At 38.6% G+C, this 22,458-nt stretch overlaps 1 protein-coding gene across 3 annotated transcripts in view; it reads right to left on the bottom strand.

Annotated features, from left to right (window-relative positions):
• Nucleotides 1–20,071, bottom strand: part of LOC129281362 (5'-3' DNA helicase ZGRF1-like) — a 40,201-nt gene extending 20,130 nt beyond the window's left edge. Inside the window, exons 1-13 of one of the 3 annotated variants that reach the window (XM_064113543.1) lie at nucleotides 16,986–17,147; nucleotides 16,215–16,355; nucleotides 15,547–15,729; nucleotides 9,871–13,958; nucleotides 9,030–9,166; nucleotides 5,690–8,417; nucleotides 4,685–4,863; nucleotides 3,712–3,850; nucleotides 2,923–3,173; nucleotides 2,193–2,390; nucleotides 1,508–1,607; nucleotides 904–1,050; nucleotides 89–203 (exon numbers count right to left, since the gene is read on the bottom strand). In XM_064113543.1, coding sequence (XP_063969613.1) covers nucleotides 89–203; nucleotides 904–1,050; nucleotides 1,508–1,607; nucleotides 2,193–2,390; nucleotides 2,923–3,173; nucleotides 3,712–3,850; nucleotides 4,685–4,863; nucleotides 5,690–8,417; nucleotides 9,030–9,166; nucleotides 9,871–12,109 — 6,233 coding nt within the window. In that variant the 5' untranslated portion in view covers nucleotides 12,110–13,958; nucleotides 15,547–15,729; nucleotides 16,215–16,355; nucleotides 16,986–17,147. Of the gene's footprint in view, nucleotides 1–88; nucleotides 204–903; nucleotides 1,051–1,507; nucleotides 1,608–2,192; nucleotides 2,391–2,922; nucleotides 3,174–3,711; nucleotides 3,851–4,684; nucleotides 4,864–5,689; nucleotides 8,421–9,029; nucleotides 9,167–9,870; nucleotides 13,959–15,546; nucleotides 15,730–16,214; nucleotides 16,356–16,985; nucleotides 17,148–19,932 lie in introns of those variants that run through there. The other 2 variants (XM_064113545.1, XM_064113544.1) reach the window with 2 other exon arrangements.
• Nucleotides 20,072–22,458: the final 2,387 nt, after the last annotated feature.

Here is a 22,458-nt window from a genome sequence, read left to right as displayed (position 1 = left end):
AAATAACTTAAAGTCTTTAAATTTAACTTTTTTGAAGACCAAATTACTATATCGACTGGTCATAAAATTGGAGAGTTAGTATATTTACCAGCTGATAAGATGAGAAAGGATGGGGAACGTCCTGGGGTTGACATATTCTTGGAGATTTTCAAGACAAGTCAGCTCTGAGCTAGCATTGCAAGCCAGGATTCCATACACTGCACCTGTACACAAATACGATTAAACCCATTTCAACAACTACTTGTATAGAAGGACCATCTGTAAAGACTGTAAGTTTTGTTTCCCTTTAAAAGTTTCCTTTGGAACATATTGTTTTTAGAATTCTTATATATTTCTTTTTTTTTTCAAACTTTTTGTTTTTTTATTGTTTTTTCAGATGAAATTTGTCGGGGGCCCTATTGCTATCATAAATAGCATAAAATAAATCCATTTAAACCAACAAAAGTAAAAATAATCATACAGAAATGATTTTTACTTGAAAAACACAATTTGCATTGACTTTGTACACGGAATAATGTTCGAGCAATTTTGGGTCTGTCATGCACTTACAAAATGTTGTAATTTCGAAACCGCATATCCAGGCGTCGCAAATTTGGCCTCAAAAGATGGGCAAGACTTGAGAGTAAAAAGTCAGCAAGTGGCGCGGTCAAAAAGTTTCGCGACGGTGTATTGACAAAATTTGTCGGGGGGGGGGTCAAATTGACTTGACCCCCCCCCCCCCAGTTTGATAAGGGTAAGGTACATTCTGATAAATAAAACCCTGGCGATATTTGCAAGCATCCGGCCACTCAGTGAGATACCTTATAATAGACTCTGAAAAAAAATACAAGTACACATACTTTAACAACAAAGGACTTTGCTGGCTTAAGAGTCATAAGGTCAAATTATACAGAAGGAACTTACCGACTCTGGACCAATTAGAAGGAGAATATCCAGTCAGAGGTTCAATCTCAATCTCACTGGTCGATGATGGCCCGTGGAACCTACTCTTGGCCACGAAGGAACAGGCAGGGTCAAAGGTCAAATCTTGACTTACGATCCACAGGTCATCTGGAATTAAAACAAAAATCAGAATGACAGTCATAGTTTGTTTTGTTTACTTTTTTATCAAAAATTGTAATGAGAAGTTAAAATTAAAATGCGAGAATATAACTTGGACTATGCAGTCTTGCTGGAACACTGGTATCTGTCCTGTGCGATTGGATTTCTGACAATACTTAGCCATAATGTAAATATCGATTCTATTTTAAACAAAGATCATGATACATAATAATAAACTCATAAGGGTGGTATTCTTTTAATTAAACCTAGGTTTAATTCTACACCAAACAAAAATATTAGTCCATACTTCTCTGGAATATCAGAGTTGATTTGACTTCGTCAAAATTCATGACAGAGATAATGTACTAAAATATTCAACTGAAATCTATTGTATATTCATGTCATATTTTTCTTCCTATTTCATTACAAAATGTATAATACACAACTGAATCTTATAGGTACATACCTTTGGCATAGGTAGAAGAGTGTTCTTTCCTGTCTAATTTTATGTATAACTTCTTGGTGGTATTGTTCAGCTGCTGTGCTCTGTATTTCTTAATCCAAGACTGTGACCAAAAGAGAGAGAAAAAAATCATTGTACCATCTAGTTTGGCTTTAATTCTTCAAGGCTCTTTGTACTACTACTACTACTATTCATAATAGAAAACATAATTTTATGAAATGCTTAATACAATGTTTCTAAGCGCTACATACTATTACCCCGGCCTTAGAACAGCTGACCTGATCGGGTATATCAAGCATTCAAAGAATTCTTCAAGGAATTCCTTCCTACCAGATACCCACTTATTACACCTGGATGGAGAGTGGCAAATGTAGATAAACGCCTTGTCAAGGGACGCGAGTGCTTTGGTGGGATTTGAAACCCGGACCTTCTGGTTCATAGTCTGGAGACTTATCTACTGAGCCACAACACATCTACATGGTACTACAAACCGTTACCCTGACGCTCAATGCATCAAAAAATTCCTCCCTTCCAGATACCCATTTCTCTCCTCCTGGGTTGAATGACATGTAGATAAACGCCTTGCCAAAGAATGCGAGTGCTGTAGAGGGATTTGAACCCAGACCTTGTAATTTCAAGTCTGGAGACTTATCCACTCAGCCACAACATCTCTACAAAGGATGCTTACCGGTGCAGATCCAAGGGGTCCCTCATTCAAGCTGCCCCTTCGACTCAACTGACATTCACAGTACAGATGAATCTGGTTGGTCCTTGCAAATTTCTCAATGCTTTCAGCATTGTGAAGAGAAATCTTAGCTCTGGACTGTGAAGGTTGGGTTGGGGTTTGTGAGGCCTGTGCCGAATGTTGGTCAGCCCATTCAAAGAACTGTGATGTAAAAAAATGAAAAACACTTAAATTTCAATTATCTATGTAGGAATAAACTGTCTTGGTTGTTCAAATTCATAGAATTACAATGAAATTACTTTTATTTAGATAAAAGGGGTAAATTTGTTTACGTACACCAATGCAAAAAAGAAATAAGAGAGGAAAAACATTGAACACCAGATCAGCTCTCATTTGTATCTGGGCACATTGATGATCATACACAAAATATTGCTAAATTGTACAATGCCAAAAGTCATATCCAATTTTTATGAAATTTTCCCTGTAATGCTTATTGAATTCTATTCATCAAACCAGCCTGTGGGCGGAGGCCCTGGTTCTAGTTAAAACTTTGACAAACAAGTGGGTCTTGACACAAGACAAGCACAAATACAACTTTGTGGTTTTTTTTCAATTTCATTTTCATCTGAGTAAGAGGGGTCTTCTATTCTCAAAATCCAGTCAGGGTCTTTAGGCTCCAAGTTCAGACAACTTTCCTTGATTGAACAATTTGCACAGCAAACTACCCACCCACCTTGCACTGATTCTCCCGTTGATTGTTACAGACATAGAACATCCTGCCTTTGTTAGGACCATCCTTCTTGACACACACCATCTTGGCAGGCTGACCATGCTTACAAGGGGGATTCCCCATACCACCACCACCACTGGTTCCCAGGTGGGCGTCGCCGGAGTGATGGGTCTTGGTGTAAGGGGTGATGTCAGCCTTCTCCATGGTGGAATGGTAGCGATGGGAGAGCTCATAAAGGAGGATGTTCAGATGTTCTGTTGATATGATAACACAATTACAGAGATTACGGGAGCTCGGGAACATTGTGAGAAATCTATTCATTTATTTATCATTTGCAATCGATTGCATATATACCCAAAAAAAATGTATATTGCATTCTAAAGAAATTTCACACAACTTGATGGAATTGTTAAGTACCCTTGTATTGCAGATTACAGGAGTTGGCATTCCTTTGTTGGATTAGCCATGATATTTCAAACAGAAAATTTGACTTGTACTACTTATACTCTGCAAATTTTAAATTGATAGTTCAATTTTAACTAAAGCAAAATAATCTAAACAAGACTAAAATTGACTTGGAATGAAGAGATATTGCATCAGTCTAAAATGATAACGATAAGATGATAATAATGAACATTACTTTTATTGCGCATTTCACTCAATTATGCGAGTTCCTACGCAGGTAAGAAAAAAATAGAAAATACGCCTGGTACCTGGTTATAGTTATAAAGAATGAAATGAATAATTACAAAGCTTGGTAAGTTTAACTGTAGAAAGAATCATTAAACCCACCCTTTACAGCCTCTGTCAAAACCTGTTTGTAGCTTGATCCACTGGGAAAGGAGACTGGTATCGTGATCTTTCTCTGAGGTACAGACCCACTATGAACTGTATCAGCTGATGGAAAGTTGAGTTCACCACGCATACCAATCTGTTATGCATATGAGTACATGTAGGGTGGTGATACAATTATATTTGCACTGAGAATGAGGTTATCAACATATTATATCACTGATCAATGCCCCATATTTAATCCTGATTTCCTGCCAAAATATGCCATTATAAAAGCAAGTATTCATTGTACAGTGTATTTAAAGTTATGAGAATGTACATGTTTATATTTCTAAATAATTGAAGTATTTTGATCTTTAATGAAATCAACTCAGGTCTGTTTGACTGAACAGTGACTCCCATACCAAACCAAATAAAGATATGTGGGGGTGTAAAAATCCCTACAAATTGAAATGCACAGAATAGACCCAAATGTCTCATGATGGCGGTCTCCAGCATTCCTTTAAAAATTATTATTTTTGTAAAATGTATAATACGTATTGTTGATATATATTTTCACTGCTTATTTTACTGCTATTACTAAAGTTTTGTCATATATTACCTTTGTATATTTTGAAATTCTGATACCAATGTGAATGCAGAAATAAAATAAAATCAAGTGTAATGAAAGTCATGCTTAAGAGCCAATGTGGACATGATATTTAACATGTAATATGATTGATTGGTATGTGGAAGAGTCCATCACCAGAGACCTGTTTCATAAAGACTGTTATAATAACAAATTTGCAATAGCAGTTAGAAGCTACTGAAATCCTTCAATCTGATTGGCTGATAGTAATTTTGTTATAGAAATTGTGCATTTGTTACTATAACAAGTTTTTATGAAACAGGACCCTGAGCTTGATCTGACCTATGTGGTGATGTACATGCAACTGGGATATTAAGTGCAACACCCTTTGGACATCTTACTTACATTTGACATCATGGAGACTGGTGTCCTGAACCCCTTCTTCCTTCCTCTTCCATCTACCCCTCCTGGAAAGACATCTCCTGACTGTGTCTGGGAACCACTCTTCCCCATTTCATTTCTATCACCATTCAAGTTTGCATGATGTAGATGGTGCAGAGATGGCTTATGTTGTCTGCGATTGACTATAAAGAGTTAACAAAAATGAAACGATAGAAATGTGTATACAGAGTTTTAAAAGATATACAGTGGTGCTTAAAAGTTAGTGAACCCCACAAGACAATTAACATATTTAAAAGTTTTCTAGTTCTGCCAGCTTTTAGATATTTCATTGTAAAATCTGGTGATAAGATATTACATTCAATAAATCTCTGGGGCTTGCCGGACATTGTAGCGCTGTTGTCTACATTCAACACTCAGCATAGAGGAGTGCATTTTCTGGTGGGGTTTACTAATTTTTAGCACCACTGCAGCTTGTTGAATTTAGCTATATTTGATGTAAAAGCATTTAATGGTGAAATAGTGGCCTTAGTCAGCCTGCCTTTCAAAACTCATAGAATCATCAAACCACTTTAATTGTGCATTGATCTTTATATTTCAATAAATCTGGGTGGCTCCAGGTTTAAATGGACATTTGAAAATTTATTTAAAAATCTAGAATTCATTGTATCATTCCTGTTGAATGGATACAATATTATCAATATCAAAGGGTTTCAAAATCCATATCAACAATAGATATAGCATACTGTTAACAGGGCACATGAAAGTTTCACACAAAAATGCACATATCTTTTGAGCAAAATTAAATGGAAATGACTTATAAAAGATTTACAAAAGAATTAAAAACAAATTTGAAGACACAATGATGCAATCAGCTTCATGTTTGGAAACCAGAAAATCAGGCATCATAATACCAGTATGAAAACCATTGGGAAAATCCGACATTCTACACTGTATGTAAGATCAGCTTTAAGGATATATAATAACAGTTATGGCCTAACATAAAGCTACCTTGCACATCTAACTGTCCTACTTCTAAACTGTTCTGTGGTGTCCCTACTCTAAATTCATTGCTTGGTTCATAGTGCTCTCTTGACTGTGCGATGTTTCCTGAAGATTGCAAACTATCTTCTGTAAGTTGGAGAAATCTGTTAATCTCATCACTCCTTTGCTTCGGTGTGGAAGCTCTGTTGCCATGTAGGCTATTGCAGAGAAGATCATCAGTGATCCAATCATTAGGTCTTTTCTCCAGCACGTCCAGTTTTGACTGTCCTGGCTTATTTTCAATATGTACCATGTCTAAGACTAATGCCAGCTCTCGGTCCTCACCATAATGCTGATATGACATCACCTCCTTATGTTTATGAGGTACCCTTGTACATGTACCTGTTGGTATCATCCGCGGTAATTCATGAAAGCCTTCAAATTCTTCTTGATGCAGCTGATCCATATTACTCAATGAACATTCTCCACCATTAATGCCTTTAGAAGTGCCTCCATTCAAGGAAGCACTACGTGGATGCCTTTCTTGATTGCATTCTTGTGTGAACTCTTGCTGTTCCTGTAAAAGCGATGGAGCTTCATCAGCTGAAGCACCACTGAACATTTTACCGATATCCTCATCCTGCTGATTCATGCCAGACATGTCTCTTTCTGGAAAATGACCATCGAAATGATCTTTCAAGGTGTCACACACTTCATGTAATGCATCTGTGACTATACTGCATACTGGGTAATTCTCAGCCTGCATAGTATCGATTCTCTGTGATTCTGTGTCTAGAGGTAAAGTAATGTCTTCAACTGCTTCTCTGCTGAATATCTTTGGTAAAGGCGTGTTTGGTACATTGGTTGGCTTTGAGATGAGGGGTCGCCGTTTCCAGGCCATCTTCCTCCCACTAGCCTGGGGAGTCTGGCTCAAGAATCTTGATGCATTGTACTCAGCTAGTGTTTCCTGCTCTGAGGTGTTTTGAAGTTCTTTAACCATGGCGTCACTAATCTGGTCAGTTGCATCCATCTGCTTGCCTGGGCATTCAAGAGAGAATGGATTGTCCAATAAAGTTAAACTATCTGCTGGTATAATTATGTTACTACTCAAGCTTTCTTCAGGAGGGTTGCAATCATCAATTGGATCATCATTTTGGGTTGTGAATAAGTCTGGAGTTTGTGACCTTTCAAAATCAATCACGATTCCAGAATGTCTCATCCTATTGGAATCATTGTTGCCACCAAGATATTGTTCGCATCTTGCCGCTGGAGATGGAGGGAGATCTGACTGTAATTTTTCTAATACACCCACATTGAAATATTGATGAATACCTTGTTCATCTATATATGTACTGTCAGATCCTTGTGGAGCTTTGAAAGCTGTAAGATCAACTTGTTGTTCAAGATTTCCATGAAGAATAGAACTTTGGATATCATCATTGACTTGGACTTGCTTTGTAGGGCCATCAAAATGCCATCCACCATCCACCTTTATAGACACTTTAGCAGAGGAACTTGAAGCAGCATCCACTACTTTGCCTTCATTCCCATACACAACATGTTCAATTGCAGGACATGTATTTGTAGATGATTTGTGATGTCTGTCGATTGCCTCTAATGGACCATCTATTCCTATGTCACCTCTTGAAGTATGTCTGGCTGAGCTACCAAAGGACATCCCTAAGTGTTGGCTACCAAAGGCAACCATCACATTGTCAGATGAGGGACTGTCTAATTGCAAATCCAGTTCAGGACTCATCACATCCTCTCCGTAAGTTTGGACATTCCCAACATGAAAATGGGCCTCCTTTTGGTATGAGGAATTATCAATATATCTCTCTTCCTCCAATAACACGTCCTGAGATGGTGCCCTCACTGTTGGGTATAAACAAAAGACATCTTGTTCTAGTGATTCCTCATCTCTTATCCTATTGATAGATAGATGTCTAATGGCCTTTCTGGATTGAGGTACCTGTTGGTTTCTACAATTCTGAGTGGCTTGGGGCAAACCAATCTGACTTCTACTGACTCCAAAGAAATCATCCCACAATTGGTGATCGTTGGACAAAGGAGGGTGATGTGGACTACTCTTTACTGCATGTGGCATATTGTGAACACCCTGCAATGGTGTATCTGAGTTGAACAGATTGGAATTGTGTCTGGGTTGAGGATCACAGTAGTCTGGTAAAACACATGGATTGGCATGGGATACACTTGTTGTTTCCCAAATTCCTAGGTCTCTGTCATCATCTGACTGTCCGCATTGCAAAGAATTCCTATCTGGGGTACGATGGAGCTGCTGAATATTTCTCATAAAGGCTTGCGAGGAGCTCAATCTCTCTGTTGCTACTGGCGAGGTTGCATAATCTTCTACAGTAGGTTTAATGGACGAGCTTTGAGGAGGTAAAAGCAGACTTCCAAACGGTGCTGTTGCAGGGATGCTACTGACCTCAATTGTATCACTATGCATCTCAAGATTACTCCATTCCTGCCTTGGTTCAAATTCCGTCTGGGTGGGAATCTCAGGGTACCCCTTGGCTAAGGGACCAAATGGTCCAGGAGCCCTTGCATCATTTACAACAGGAGTGCTACATGGAAACATTCTCTCAGTCCCCAAAGGCAGTATTTCTTGGAAGTCATAAGACTCTTGTCTTGGTAGGTACATAGAGTTGGTAGGAGTTTGTGGATTTCTTCTCACTTTTCCACTGGATACAAACTTCTTCCAGTAGATTCCATCCTTTGAAGAACCATTCTCCTCCTGGAAATATAACCATGAAAATAAAAGCATCCTTTATATTTAACATACAATAAAATCATATAATAATTCATGAATATTGTGCAAAATTATACAAGCATTTAATAGGAGCATCATTTATTCATTGAGCATCATATGATAAAATTAAATATTGTGAGGATATTCAATTTTTCTACAGAGGCTGCAATAAATCACTAAATGCAGATAAATGTCAGCAACTGTTTGGAATTTTGGTGCTATATTCACTTTAATTTCATATATTCCTATAATAATATAAACTATTTCAGAAATTAAGGCACAGGAAATACTATTTCCTTGCATGATAAATCAAGTGCATAGCTTTAGGACCCTTTCTACATCGGGCAGCGAAATCATTATCAAGAGGTATTCGGAAAAACAGGAGGATTTTCGTATTAGTGAGTTTTGTGATATATCATTATTTGTTAAGAATCTTTAGAATATCTACCACAAATACGTGAAAGATAATTTGTTCAAATATCAAAATTGGCATAGTTTTTATCATTTGTAAACACAGTGCGCAGCTTTGGGTCCCCCATCATATATTTTTTACACATAAAATTTGTGTGCACTAAACAGTAAATCAGTGCTTACCTTACAAACCTTAGGATCTTTGTTTGTTGCATTTCTTTTCACTGAAGTTTTCAGATATGAGGGGTGGGGTAGTATGGTAGATGTAGGGCTGAAAAGATGATCATCCTGTAGTCTTGTTTTGGGAGAAGTGCCATGGTCTGTGTAATGGAAAGAAATAATTATTTACAAAATTTACCCCATGAAATTATACAATGGTACATAGTTAAGCCTGTATCAGTCAATTTTTCTGTAGGTCGAATAATCACCCGAGTCAAAACATTTTTTTGAAAAGATTATACAAGCAAACGTGTGTCATTTACTTCTTCTGTAAGTCAAATTCCTACAAGTTGAACAGATTTCTCCCAATACATTCAACTTGGGTAGATCCATTTGCAATATCACTCATAGATAATGATACCTGATTTGTGAAGATACAGTAATACTATCATAGATAGTGATAGTTTAATTTTGAAGAAACAGTAATACTACTTTAAACTTAACTTAACTCTGGTATGCATGCATATGAATGTGCTTAAAGTAAGGTTAGAAGAAAGCAGTTTGACTGGGGGAAAGAAAAGAAGGTGAAAAGAGAACAGATAAAAGGTTTTATACACTTGCTGAGCTAAAACATCAAGGACTTTTCCAGTACTTCCCAAGACTACAATTAAAGGATTCCAGGTCTCCATAAATTTTAACAACAAGGAAAATGTAATGAAAATAGGTATTATTACGATCTTGATTGAAAACATTTTATCAAGTCAGAAATCCCCCTTTTTTTTGGGGGGGGGGGGTGCCTGAAAGGACTTTTTAGCTTTTCAAGGACCTGTAAAAGTACCCAGGAATAAAAGTCACTGATACTCACCTGCTTGTTTTGATGCATAGTTGCAGAGCTGCTCAGGATGTGGCAATTCAAAGACTGGTGATACTGCCTCCTGCTTAGATCTGGGACTAGACACTGATGCTGTTGACCAGAGTTGAGGTTGCGTTCTTCTCCCAACATGACTAGCATTCCAAGAAGACCTCTCTGCATGCTCTAAGGGTGTCCTTCCCTGACTTACATTTGGGGAAACGGTAAATGGAATCTCACTGGAGTCTCTAAATAACTGATTATTGTCATAGACAGGCATATTGCTTCGGTCACAAATCAAATCTTCTGAGCTACATTCAGGTGTCTGAAGCAGAAATGGTTCATTATTGGGGGTTATGACCCATTGGTAATCGACCATTGAACGTGCATTGCCAAAACCATCTCTATTGTCATAAACTTCTTTTCCAACACAATCAAAAGCATGAGCAGGAAGTTCAATTTCCGGCTCAGGAGTTGTGCACTCTCTAGGAAGATGATCTCCTTGAGATACTTTACCTGCCATGTTTACTTGTTCATATCCTTCATCTTCCTGCAATATGGATGTTTCATGGTCAACTGAAATGGAAATCTCTGGGACTGACTGCTCACTTTCATATAGCTCTTGTATACTGGTAGGATCAAAGCAGCTTGACACTTCTCTCTGTGGTGAATGCTCGGTCATTGGACATCCTCCATTTTGACTTTCATAATGACTTTGTGTCTTCGTAATTTCGCAGTCTGGGACCACAGCATCAACATTCTGGAAAGGTAATGCTGAAGGATCAGTGCCACCTTGGGAGAAGGGGATCTTGTCTATGTCTTGGCAATATAGTGCTGGGTCTGTATTTCTTTGTGTATCCTGTGAAAAATCCAAGGTATCCATGGAAGTTACAGAGGACTGTTGACTGTTCATGCCTTTGAGCACCAAGTCACTGTAGTATAGGACTTGATAATCGAGTTCATGATCTGGATGAGCTGTCTCTGCATTGTGAATATGAGCCTCCACCTTGTACTCTTTAGGTATCTCACTTCGATCAGAGTTGACTTCACAAAGACTGACCTGAGCAGCATCAACATAATGGCATGAAGATTCCTGAATGACCGGAGAGCTTTTCACAAAACCATTATCACATTTCACGTCTTTCCTTGCCAACTCCTCTCCATTATTGCTGGAATGACTATCAGCTCCACAGCTCACCTGACCAACAGCAATTAGTGGAGGTGTAAAACAGTGGTGTGCACCATCTTTGATAACACTGCCTCTATCTTCAGCATGCATCTCTGGTATTAGGGATGTCTGGACAACATCAGTTGCCACATTGACGCTCACATCGTCATTTACATGGTTTTCACAAGCATCATCAGCGTTATCAGCAGAAGAAAAATCAGGACATACATCACTCTTCTCAGGTTTACCTTCATCATCAAGATCTCTACAAGCTTTTGGACATGGGGATTTCTGGTCAAGTTCAGTTGTGTTTTCTATAGCAATGGCATTATTAGGTCTTCTAGAAGTATCTACTGGGACCTGTACATCATCTTCTTGTAGACCATAAACAAATTCAAATTTTGGGGACTTTGTTACAATTGAAGTATCCTTGAAGCCATCAGAGAGGTTAATACTAATATGTCCAGAGGTTTTATCTGAACCATCCTTACATTCGGGATCAGCAATCTTGTCTATACATTCACCTTGATCTGATAGTGCTACCATGCTTTGAGAATTGTCAGCATTCATTTCACTCTCGGATCCATTTGCTTCAATGGACAGGTCTTGAGACAAAGCATCTGGATCAAAGTCAATCTGGAAGCATACATCCATACTATCGGTTTGTGATTTGCCAGGAGACTGACCAGTCAAGATACCAGGATGCGTGTTTTGTGTAAGAGATGGTTGGTTCATGGTTCCAAATGCTTCCTTGCACGTTTCATCACTACCAGTAGTAATGTCATCATTCCGACAGCCAGATGGTTCTTTCTGAAAAGCTTCTTCCTCCATAAAATTTGTATTCCCTGGTGCACATGGTTCCCTCTCTTGATCATCAATACCTATACCTATGCCCTTTTCTTGATCAAAACTACTGCAAGTTATAGCTGATGAGACTAATTCATCATTACTTATATCTGGTAATACAGGATCCTTAACACTTCTTTCTTCCTGACCATTTTTCTTAATCTGCTCAGTTGCTGTTGCTGATGGGCAATGTGTACTTTCTTGGCTGTCTACTATATCATCAATATCTCTATTCATCATACTTGTATTTTCCTGTAAACTTGTCACTGTGATAAAAGGGTCCCTAAGATCTTTGCTTTGTAAATTGCATGTACATGTACACTTGATGCTATTGCATTTCCTACATTCCTTGTGCTCTAATTCAGAACTTGAATCTATATGGACTTCACATTGTTTTGTAGCCTTGTCTGTCTCTAAACATAAAGTAGGAGAAAAATGCAGGAGAAACACTATTTGATAACTTTTATTTCCTTGGAAACTCTTTTACAGATTTCAAGAGATCATACAACTGGATTTTCAATTAGAATTAGTGTTATCATAAATGATGCACTAATAGTACTAACAATGACATGAACAGAAAATGTAAAAACTATGCAGCCAAACTCAACAAAGGGCAATTCTATGAAATATGTACCGCTACATCCAACCCCTTATATGTGGGACCTTACTGAAATGATTTTTATCAGTATTTTTTAGTTTTTATAAAAATCATAATGCTATTTCATTAGTGACTTCAGCAGTTCATGAAGAGAAGATTGGAGAAAAGTGGGGGTCGGATGCACAAAAAGTTGATTATTTTATAAACTACATGTATATAAGCTAGAAACAAGGTTGCATATACATAATACACTAAAGAAAAATTGCAGAAGAAAAAAAAACGATTCAACATACCTGCTTCCTCAGGCAAACAATGATCTTGGTCCTGGTTTTGGCTAAGTACTGGATTCCCCTGGGCAATTCTAGGCTCATCATGAACTCCAGTTTTATTATGCCAAGCTTCAGTCTTTTGATCACTTACAGTGTTCAACCTCATTAAACTGTTTTCACTGCGTATGCTGACATTTTGTGAAGTTCTATGCAATGGCGGAATTCTAAGTTCCCTAGAAGTATCTAAGGGACTGTCTGACTTGTGTGATTCTGTACTGTGGGACAAAGGATTATCCCACACAGCCTGCTCTACCGTCAAGGGTTCTGCAGAACTCCCAGTTTCTTGGTAATTGTCAAGAGAGGTATGTACTGGCTGCTGAGGACTGGATATTGTCTGAGAACTAGAAACCTCTACATTTACTATAGATGGATGTGTTATTGCATTTGTAACTTCATTTTGAGTAGTATTCTGCTTCAAAGGAGGCTGGAAGGATTTGTTTCCTTTACCAAGCAAAGCAAGAATCCTAGAGGTGCTCCGCTTGGCACCCGGAGCAGCATGGGCTTTGGTTTCTCCTTGCAGCCTAGTCTCCACACTATTCAGATTCATTCCTGGCCTACCCGGACCAACTGAAAGATCTCCTTGCTGTTCAAGAGATGTTCTCACAAGGGTCTGACTGGTCGAACCAGGAATTCTTATTGTTTCAGACTTGTCACCCACACATGTCGCTGTCCTAGGTGGATCACCAGCAACTTTTACTTTAAAGCTTTCTTGTAACTGATTTTCCACTCGATGCCCACTTACATCTAGGGCCATGGCAGTCATATCTTCAGGATGTGGTGAAAAGCCAGTATCTGTATTGTGACTTGACAATGTCTTATTGTAATCATTATTCCATTCCTGTGATTCTCCTTCAACGTCGTTCTTAATATCATGAGGATCATAGCTAGGTGCCTTGCTTCTCATAGCATTTTGGATTTGGGGTTTGGAGGCTGCATATGCCATATAGCTTTGAGAGGACCTGACAGAACCTTTTCCATACATGTTCAAGATATCGGAACCCTGTGAAGATGCCTCAGTATTGCTGAAAGGAGAACTGAACAGTGAAGACCTTGGACTTCCAAACCCTGTTGACTGAGGCAAATTTGGAGTACCCGGCATCTGTTGGGGATCATCTTTCTCTGGACTTGGTCTCTTGTTGACTTGCCTTGGGGGTACGAATCCCTGCAATGTCAAATATAACAACTCCATCAATGCAACAAAAGAAATGTATAAATACTGATTATAAACATATTGAAAATCATCAATAACTCATTTAATATGGCTGCCCCTAAGCCCTGTTCACCAAGTTTATCAAATTTATGGAAGTTTCTTTTTTAGAGAACTAGTAACAATTTTTTTACTGAACATTTGAAAATCTTCAAAACAAAACTTATGGATAGCAAATCTGGCATATAAGCTTCAAAGCTGAATAATTAGAGTTCTTTAAACTAATGATGAATACATACAAATCATTTCCCTATCAAAAGGTCAATTATATGATTTCCATTATTTTCTACATCTCATCTCTGCCGACTTACACTGGCCTGACCCCTAAAGGTTACTATAATGACCATACATAATTTGAAAACAAGCACCAGACCTTAACACAGAGCTAACAACTATTTGTATGCAAGTTTGTTTCTGAGCTATAAGTTAGGGATTCCTGAAACATCAGTCTTTTCAATCGACACTTTCAAATCTCATGATGGTTAGTTCTTCCATGAGTGGATGGTGGCTACAAGTAGGGACAGTGATTTTCCGTTTCAAAAAATTGGCTTTTCCGTTTCAGAAAATCGTAAATTCCGTTTCAGCATGTCAGAAAACGGAAATTCCGTTTCCCCATAGACTTTGTGTACACGGAAAATTGGCAATTCCGTTTACCATTCTGTAGCAATATATCACTCTTGCTGCGCTGGTCAAAATTTGTATCTGCCACTGTACCAACAACGCAGTAGAATCCGCTCTAATCGGATCTATGCAGGTACACAAAATAATTTCACAAACAAATCTGACATAAATACATCCTTACCTTTCACATTATTAGCATTATTTTTTTGTTAAATTAAATTTTATCGATAATTTTGGGGGTTTTTGGACATCGTTTCGACCAGTCAACGACTTTAGCCTATCCGCCATTTTGGATTTCAAGACCGGAATATCGTGCTGTTACATCTTCAAACGTAGAGGGCAGCAACACACGACCGTGTTGTTTGCATGTGAATGTTTTCGATACGGCCGACCCCGCCGCTGGCCAAGACCCGGGACGCGGGCGAGGCCCGATCGAGAGTGATGGAGTCAAGAGCAGTCACGATGTGTGGATTGTCATACTTTGTAGTGAAGTGAGATCGTGTTTTGTGAGGTTTTGTGGCCAGTTAATATTCATAGTTTGTTGAGATTTTGGAGTAATTACTGTTGCTGTTCTGTGTATTCTGAGGAAAAATATGTTTTCCGTGATTTTCCGTTTGAAATGGCACTTTCCGTTTCAAAAGGCAATTTCCGTGAATTCCGTCCGTTTTCCGCGATCGCGGAAAATCACTGTCCCTATACAAGATATTTTGCTGTATTGCACAACCTCAAAAAACTTTACTGAAGTTGCAAAGACTGACAAGTGATAGCAATATAATAATAATAATAACAGAGTTCCTGTAACATTACAAATTAATTTACTCACTTTTCTAAAGCATTTACATGTAGCACATCAAAACAATATCTTAGCAAGCCTTCCATGAAATATTAAATTGATGGTATAGGTAGGTAAAGAATTTCTTACTGTTCTCTTTCTCTTCAGGGGCTGTCTTCTTGGAACCTGGGCAGGAGTTACTAGTGCATGATCAGGTTTCTTTGCCATAGCCAGATCATGACTTACAGGTTCAGATTTCTGTGTATCAGAAGATGCAATCTCTTCGATGGTGATCAAGTATTTCTCGCTCTCCAGCTCCTCTCCAACAGCAGCCTGTACATGTGAGAGATAAACACAAATTTGAACATTGCAGGAAAATGTCACAATAGTCAACAATAAACTCTAGAAAAAGAACTTCGAGTTAAGAAGGTTATGTTCTTATGCTGTACAGAAGTGACCATTGGAAGGAGTCTCCTCATTGGAATGAAAGTATGACTAACCTTTCAAGAAAATCCAAATCAATTTATGAAAGAAATTATCATTTCAGAATTTTCTCTACCCTGTGATATGTCTGAATCATTTGTGTCAACACTGCCAAACTGAAACGTAGAGGCCATAATCCAATAGCATTTAATTCTAAGCCTAAATGTTAAATCAAACTGCAACCTTGACCCACGAGAAATGAAATGAGCAAAATTTGGTTTGTTCTTGGCACTCATGAGGTAGCAGTCTTCATTGCATCCTAATCGTACAGAGTTTCTGTTTACAATGCCCGTATTTATGATCATGTAAAGAACTTGATGAGAAAAGCGTTTTACCTGGTTCACTTTTATATGAACCTGATCCAGCCTTTTGTTTCCTTCTCCAATGAGCACTGCTTTAGTTCCTTGGTCACTAATTTTGAGGACACCATCTTGCCATACCTTGGCTTTTTTCCTCTTCTGATGAGTGTATAAAACCTTCATTTGAAAAAGAGGAAGCAATAAATAACCAGTTAAACCCGGCAAACATATTCATTAATTTCAGTGCTCAAAGCACTCTAATACATCCCACCTTAGCTTGGCCTTCTTTAACAGCAACCATGGTACAGTTCCTCCTTGGTAGAAGAAACTTGACAAATGTGGATAAATGTATTGCCAATATATATCAAATGAATATGAATGAATAAATAAATGTTATATAAATATGGATAAGTACAAAGACAGGCAAGTCTGACTTTCTAAGGCAGGAAACACTGCAATTTTTTGGGAAAGGGTGGTGAGGGTGATTTATTATGGAAAGTTTTGATAAAAATCAATTAATAGTTATAAGAGACCAGGTTGTCTGCATGGAAGAGAATTCCCAAGTAGGAGAAATTTATACAAATGAAAAACTTTTCATCGAAACGATAAAAAAACGAAGCAAAATGTGTAATCTCATTATTATCCTATTATTCTTTTGTCACTATTACAAATAAATGAATACCAACATCTCATCTTAAGTAATGATAGATTCATTTGGTGATTGCATGTATGTTGGTTGTTTGGCTTTTTTATTTTAAACGAGTTATCCAGTCAAGAAATATACAAAGATAGTTTGTGTTTGCTTACAATATACTCTCTCGCCGCCATGATTACTTCCTCAGCTGCGGTTGTAGCAGACCAACAATAGAAATCATCTGGGACATGAGACTGGTTGGCACATGGCTGTTAGATAATTGAGAGTGACTTTATAATCTGTCGGCATCTTCTCTGTACCTATTTGCTGCAAGCCTGAAAAATATGAATATGATACACAAGTTATTTGTGAGGTTTACTTTCAAATGACTTTATACTACACCATATACATTTGTAATTGTTTTTGTGTACTCTGATGCTGAGAAGAAACTTCTCTTTTGACAAAGATTTTCTAGGTGTCCTTTTTCATTTGACAGGCATTGAAAATACATTACTCTGTTCTTGATTCTTTCTTTTTTAACGTTGCTACGAGATAACACTAAGCATCCCATTGTGCCTCACTACCTGGTCATGCACCGGCTTGGATTTCATTGATCACAGGTCATGCAAAACAGTCAGCCTAGATACAATGCGAGTTAGTGGATTACTTTGGATATGTCTTGGGGCCGACTAAACATTTCAAAAATTTGGTATGATAATCAAAGTCATACAGAGTTGTTAGAGTACCAGTACAAGTAGCTTGGATCTTCAATTATTTTCACTAAAGTAATGGGCATCTCTTTCCTAAAAAAATAAATAAATACCGAGACTGAGTACAGGTTCAATGACATCCCTTTACACTGTAAACTGATTATACAACAGCCCCCCACCCCCTACCGTTCTCATCTCCATCTCCATGAATCCTATATTTTTTCTTCATGAAACATTACTTTGTTCACAACCTCCGCAAGCATGCTCAAAACGTACCGCTAGTGCTGCGGTGGATGGTGGTAGCAATTCGGTCATTGCTTACCACTTGCTGAGCCACCAAGCATGCGCGGAACATTTTACTGTTCATCTTGGTTTAAGGAGCTCAGTTGAGCATGGAGTTTCACTCACTTGCGCCACTCAAGGGTTCATTACATGCCACCGTGCACAAAAAATCAAGCCATAGAAGTTGTGTGTTGTGGACGCCAGAAGTGGCGTCGCAGCACACGCGACCCACTCGTTAGAAATCCAATGCCAAACGCAGTTCTTTGTGCAAGGTTAGTATACTAATTAACCTCGCACTTGTGAGACTGAAAGTGCACTTGCCCATGCTCGAGGCAGCGTCTATATCCAGCTAACAGATCCGATTCTGTGCCGCCAGAAGGAGTTCTTAAGAACCCTTGCATTATTTTAGTTGCTTCGCTTCAATTTACTACTTGTAAGCCTAAGTTGTTTACCTTGACAGCCGGCAGCCAAACACAGCTTGGCGTTTGTGTCCTTTGTCTGTTTCGGTTCTATTTATTATTATATTGTTTCATTCTGGCGCTCTAGTCATTCATACGATTTTACTCCGATGAGTGCATGTCGAAAAGTTTCAGTATATCCGTTTTTAAGGCCATTATACACTATACAGACTTTAGTGGCATTAAGGTGAAATAAGTCACCAGTCATGCTAACTCAACTTCTCAAGTAGGCTCCACTCCACTTCACTACCGCTACACCTACCCTAACATCAAGGTACAAAACTCGCTCTGATACTCCGAGTGACAAAGGTGTCACTTTTTGGGGGGAAATAATAATATAAAAGTTAAAACTCTTGAGTCGTGCAACAAAATTACCTTACACAGTTACATAACAAGTTAACAAGTCATCTTACATTTCACAAAGTTTCACTTCTTTTCCACGGACCACGCCTAGGGCCTGCCATAGGCCAAGCTTCTATCAGTATTCAGTCTCAATTTCTCTCAAAATTAGTGATTTAACTTGAGAGCCAGTATCGGTTTCCTCACACGTTACCGCTCTACTGGAAAAATACAGTTGTTCCTGTAGTCAAGTTTCCAGGACTATCTTGTTGTCTTCCTAAGACCTAACTTGGGTCAAAAACTGAGTCTACTAGTACTATTTCATTTGTGCAATGTGCTGTGCCAATACTATTGAAAAAAAAAAAAAAATGCGCATGCCAGTCTATTCACTGCCGTTTATTGACAGTGACATCTTTCCAATTCCACTTGCCTGGCTTGGGCGGCTTGGGCCATTGCCGGGGGCCATTGCCATTTACTTTTTTGTACACGAGGGTTGAACTTGTTGTTGCACACACACACGAGAAGAGGTGACAAATTTCAAAATAAGGCTATTTTAGTCTAGTCTAGACTAGAGTTTAGTTAAATTTTTAACAGTTAACGTTACTTGTTAGGAGAGAAAATATGGCCACCCCAATCATGCCAATGCCATGGCAATGAATGAGTGGTAATAAGAGGCAGAGCTCAGGCCACAGCCTCAGAGCCAGAGTGCACTGCAGGGGCCGATTGCACGAAAGGGTCTTTGCAAGGACCGTCTTTCGTGTCGCCCATCTTTTATGATACGCCATGTGAAACGCATTTCAAATAAATTATCTGCAAATATATTTTATTTGTCCGTTGAATAAACAAAAATATTTTTTTATAAAATGATGTGATATCTCATGAAATTGTATAAAATTTGATAAGCTAGCTTACAATTTTAATTTTAAAATACAAATTTTATTTGTTTATCATAAATTTCAGAAACACCCCGCTTATAAAGTTATAGCGCATCATAAAAGATGGGCGACACGAAAGACGGTCCTTGGAAAGACCCTTTAGTTTCGTGCAATCGGCCCCTGAGCCCGCTAAGGCTAAGGCAGCAAGCGACAGCCCGGACCAGGCAGTGCAGTGCCTGTGGCACTGTGCATTCGTCAGTGGGGCCTGTCCCTGGCCTGGGTCGTCCCTGGCAGCTGGGCCGGCCGGCGCGGGCTGGGAATCGTCTCGAAATCGAATCGAGGATCGAGAATTCGAGGCAGCGGCGCCGCCGAATGTTCTCTGGGGCAAGGATCCATCTGATCTATTGATTCAATTCATAAACAGGGCAATTTATGGGGAAATAAACATAGCCTTACCCTAAAATTTAAATCCATATAACGTTAGAAATAACAGATTTACTTGTCGCATCCAGCAGACCGATGTGTCCGTCCGAGCATTTATTTAACTTTGCCGCCATGATGATGCACATTCTTGACGTCATCGGTAAATATTATAGTGGGTATGTCAGTTCGCTTGCGCTGGCTGTATGTACTGCGCTTTCAAATACTTTCATAGCTCAAAACACAAATTTTTTTAAAAACTGATCGAATCCCAAATAACTGAAAAATCGGACCATGATACAGATAGCCTGCAAAATATATACAACAACAAATATACTGCTTGCTTTTCTAATATCTTCCAATATTTTATAAGTGAGATTCATTAATTTACCTCCCTTTAGGCTTTATTCCCCTTATTCACACTTCTTTTTTTTTCTTCAAATAACATGTCATGAGCAGAAGAAAAAAACAAAGAAGTGTTTCATATTTTTATCAACATTTTGGTCAGAAAAGTTGTCAGATCTGACAAAATTCCTTGATTTTGATTGGCCGAGAAACACGTTACTATGGTAACTGTCGGATAAAATGAGACTTGTCGAATAAAACGCCTGACAAGTCCTTTTATGCAAATGTGGCATGAATTCATAGGCTTTCTTGCTCATAGTCGGATAAGGGTGGGACTGAACCCGGCCTCTTCCCCTTAAATGGAGATCCGGAGAGTACGGGGTATAAGGGCCAAGAAGGTTTATTTCTTTAAAAAAATGTTCATCACTACAACAACAACAAAAAAGGTGCTCAAAAAATGTCAAATTTTCAGGTCTAAATAATAATAAAAAAATAAAAGGCTGGCGCTTCTCGTATACGTCTGTACTGCCTAGTATTTCATGAACTTTTTTTAACATGTCCCTGTTAGGTAAGCTGCATCAAAAAATTAGGCCTATATAGCTCGATCAGCTCCACAGTTGATTTATTTCATTCATATTCATTATTAATTTTAGTTAGGCCTACAGAAAGTAGACCTACTCACACTCGATGTCCGGTTGTCAGGGCATGCAGATGTATTAAAAATTTATTTAAAAAAGGGGGGGCCTCAGGCTTTGCGCTCACCTTATTTAGCTGTATGAGATGCATAATTTTGTTTTATAAAATGAGTATAGGCCTACTCAAGTGGATTACCCCTCCCCGCCCCCCCCCCCCTAAAAAAAAGAGAAGAACATATCTAGTTGACTTTGAGTATCCGATAAAAATGTGTGTTTTTCCCTTCCCGCCCCTTCTCCTGCCACTTAAATTGCTATAAACAGTCCCCCACGGTTATATGTGAAAATAATCTCCTGTTCGGATCAGTGTTATGAAAAAGAAATGCTCGAGCTTGGAGCGCGTTCTCATTCCAAGTCCTAGGCCTACAAGAAATATAAAAGTTTTAGTTCACTCTCGCACTATTCATTTATGCCTATTATGAGATACCTGATTTTGTTTGTAAAAAAACTCAAATGTACTCCAAATTACGTTTTATAAACTATCAACCCCCCGCAAAAAATGAATAAATAGCCCTTCGAATGATAATTGTTTTCCGTTCTACCCCGAAATTATGTAATGTTGTAGCATGTCTCCGAATCAAGGAGGTAATTTGTATTACTTTATCAAGGTGCTTCGGTCGATGGGGAGGGGGGGGGGGGGGTAATAGACTATGGTGGGTCCATGATGGGTGCCGATCTGATGAGGGGAAGGGATATATCCCCTATTTCAGAGAGGATCGAGGGGTGGCTTGTATTATCACCAGGGGCGTCGATCCATTTTTCAGATTGGGGGGGCAAAATCATGAATCAACTTTCCAAAGGCGCTCGATCACACAAAACAAACAGACTCAAACACACACACACACACACATACGCCTATATGTATATATATATATAGATAATATATATATATATATATATATATATATATATATATATATATATATATACACACACACACACACACACACACATCTCACCAACAAATTACATTTTAAAAAAATGTAAAAATAATAGATGCGAGCGCGAAGCGCGAGCTGAAAATTTTGATATTTTTATCTTAAAAAAAAACATTACGTCAAACCCCCGTTTGGAGAAAGACCGCAGTTCAGATTGCAAACTGCGGTTCTATACCCCATTTTGCGTTTGTAAATCCCAAAATCATTTCCAAGCCCAGGGGGCCGTTTCATAAAGCTGCTCGTAAGTTAAGAGCGACTTTAAGAACGACTGGTGATCCTTTCTCGCGCGCTAGATCTTCGCCAATGGTGTGTCCCATTTACCGCAAGACAGGATCACCAGTCGCTCTTTATTTACGAACAGCTTTATGAAACACCCGCCTGATCAATCCCGCTAGGCCAGGTAATCCCCGCTGTCTCAATTTTACCTCCACAGGCCAGATTATGAGCGTTGAGCCAAGGACGAAATGATAAACAACAGCTGTGCTATTACGTAAGACTTCTCTGCCTGTAGTAGGACCTTCGGAATGAAATTATTGTATTCGATATTTAATCACGTTTTCAAATGCATATTGTATTCAGAAATCCAA

The sequence above is a fragment of the Lytechinus pictus genome, chromosome 18 (assembly GCF_037042905.1).
Source record: "Lytechinus pictus isolate F3 Inbred chromosome 18, Lp3.0, whole genome shotgun sequence".
Classification (NCBI taxonomy): Eukaryota; Metazoa; Echinodermata; class Echinoidea; order Temnopleuroida; family Toxopneustidae; genus Lytechinus; species Lytechinus pictus.
Note: the sequence above shows the minus strand (reverse complement) of the source record. Positions and strands in the feature narration are given on the sequence as shown.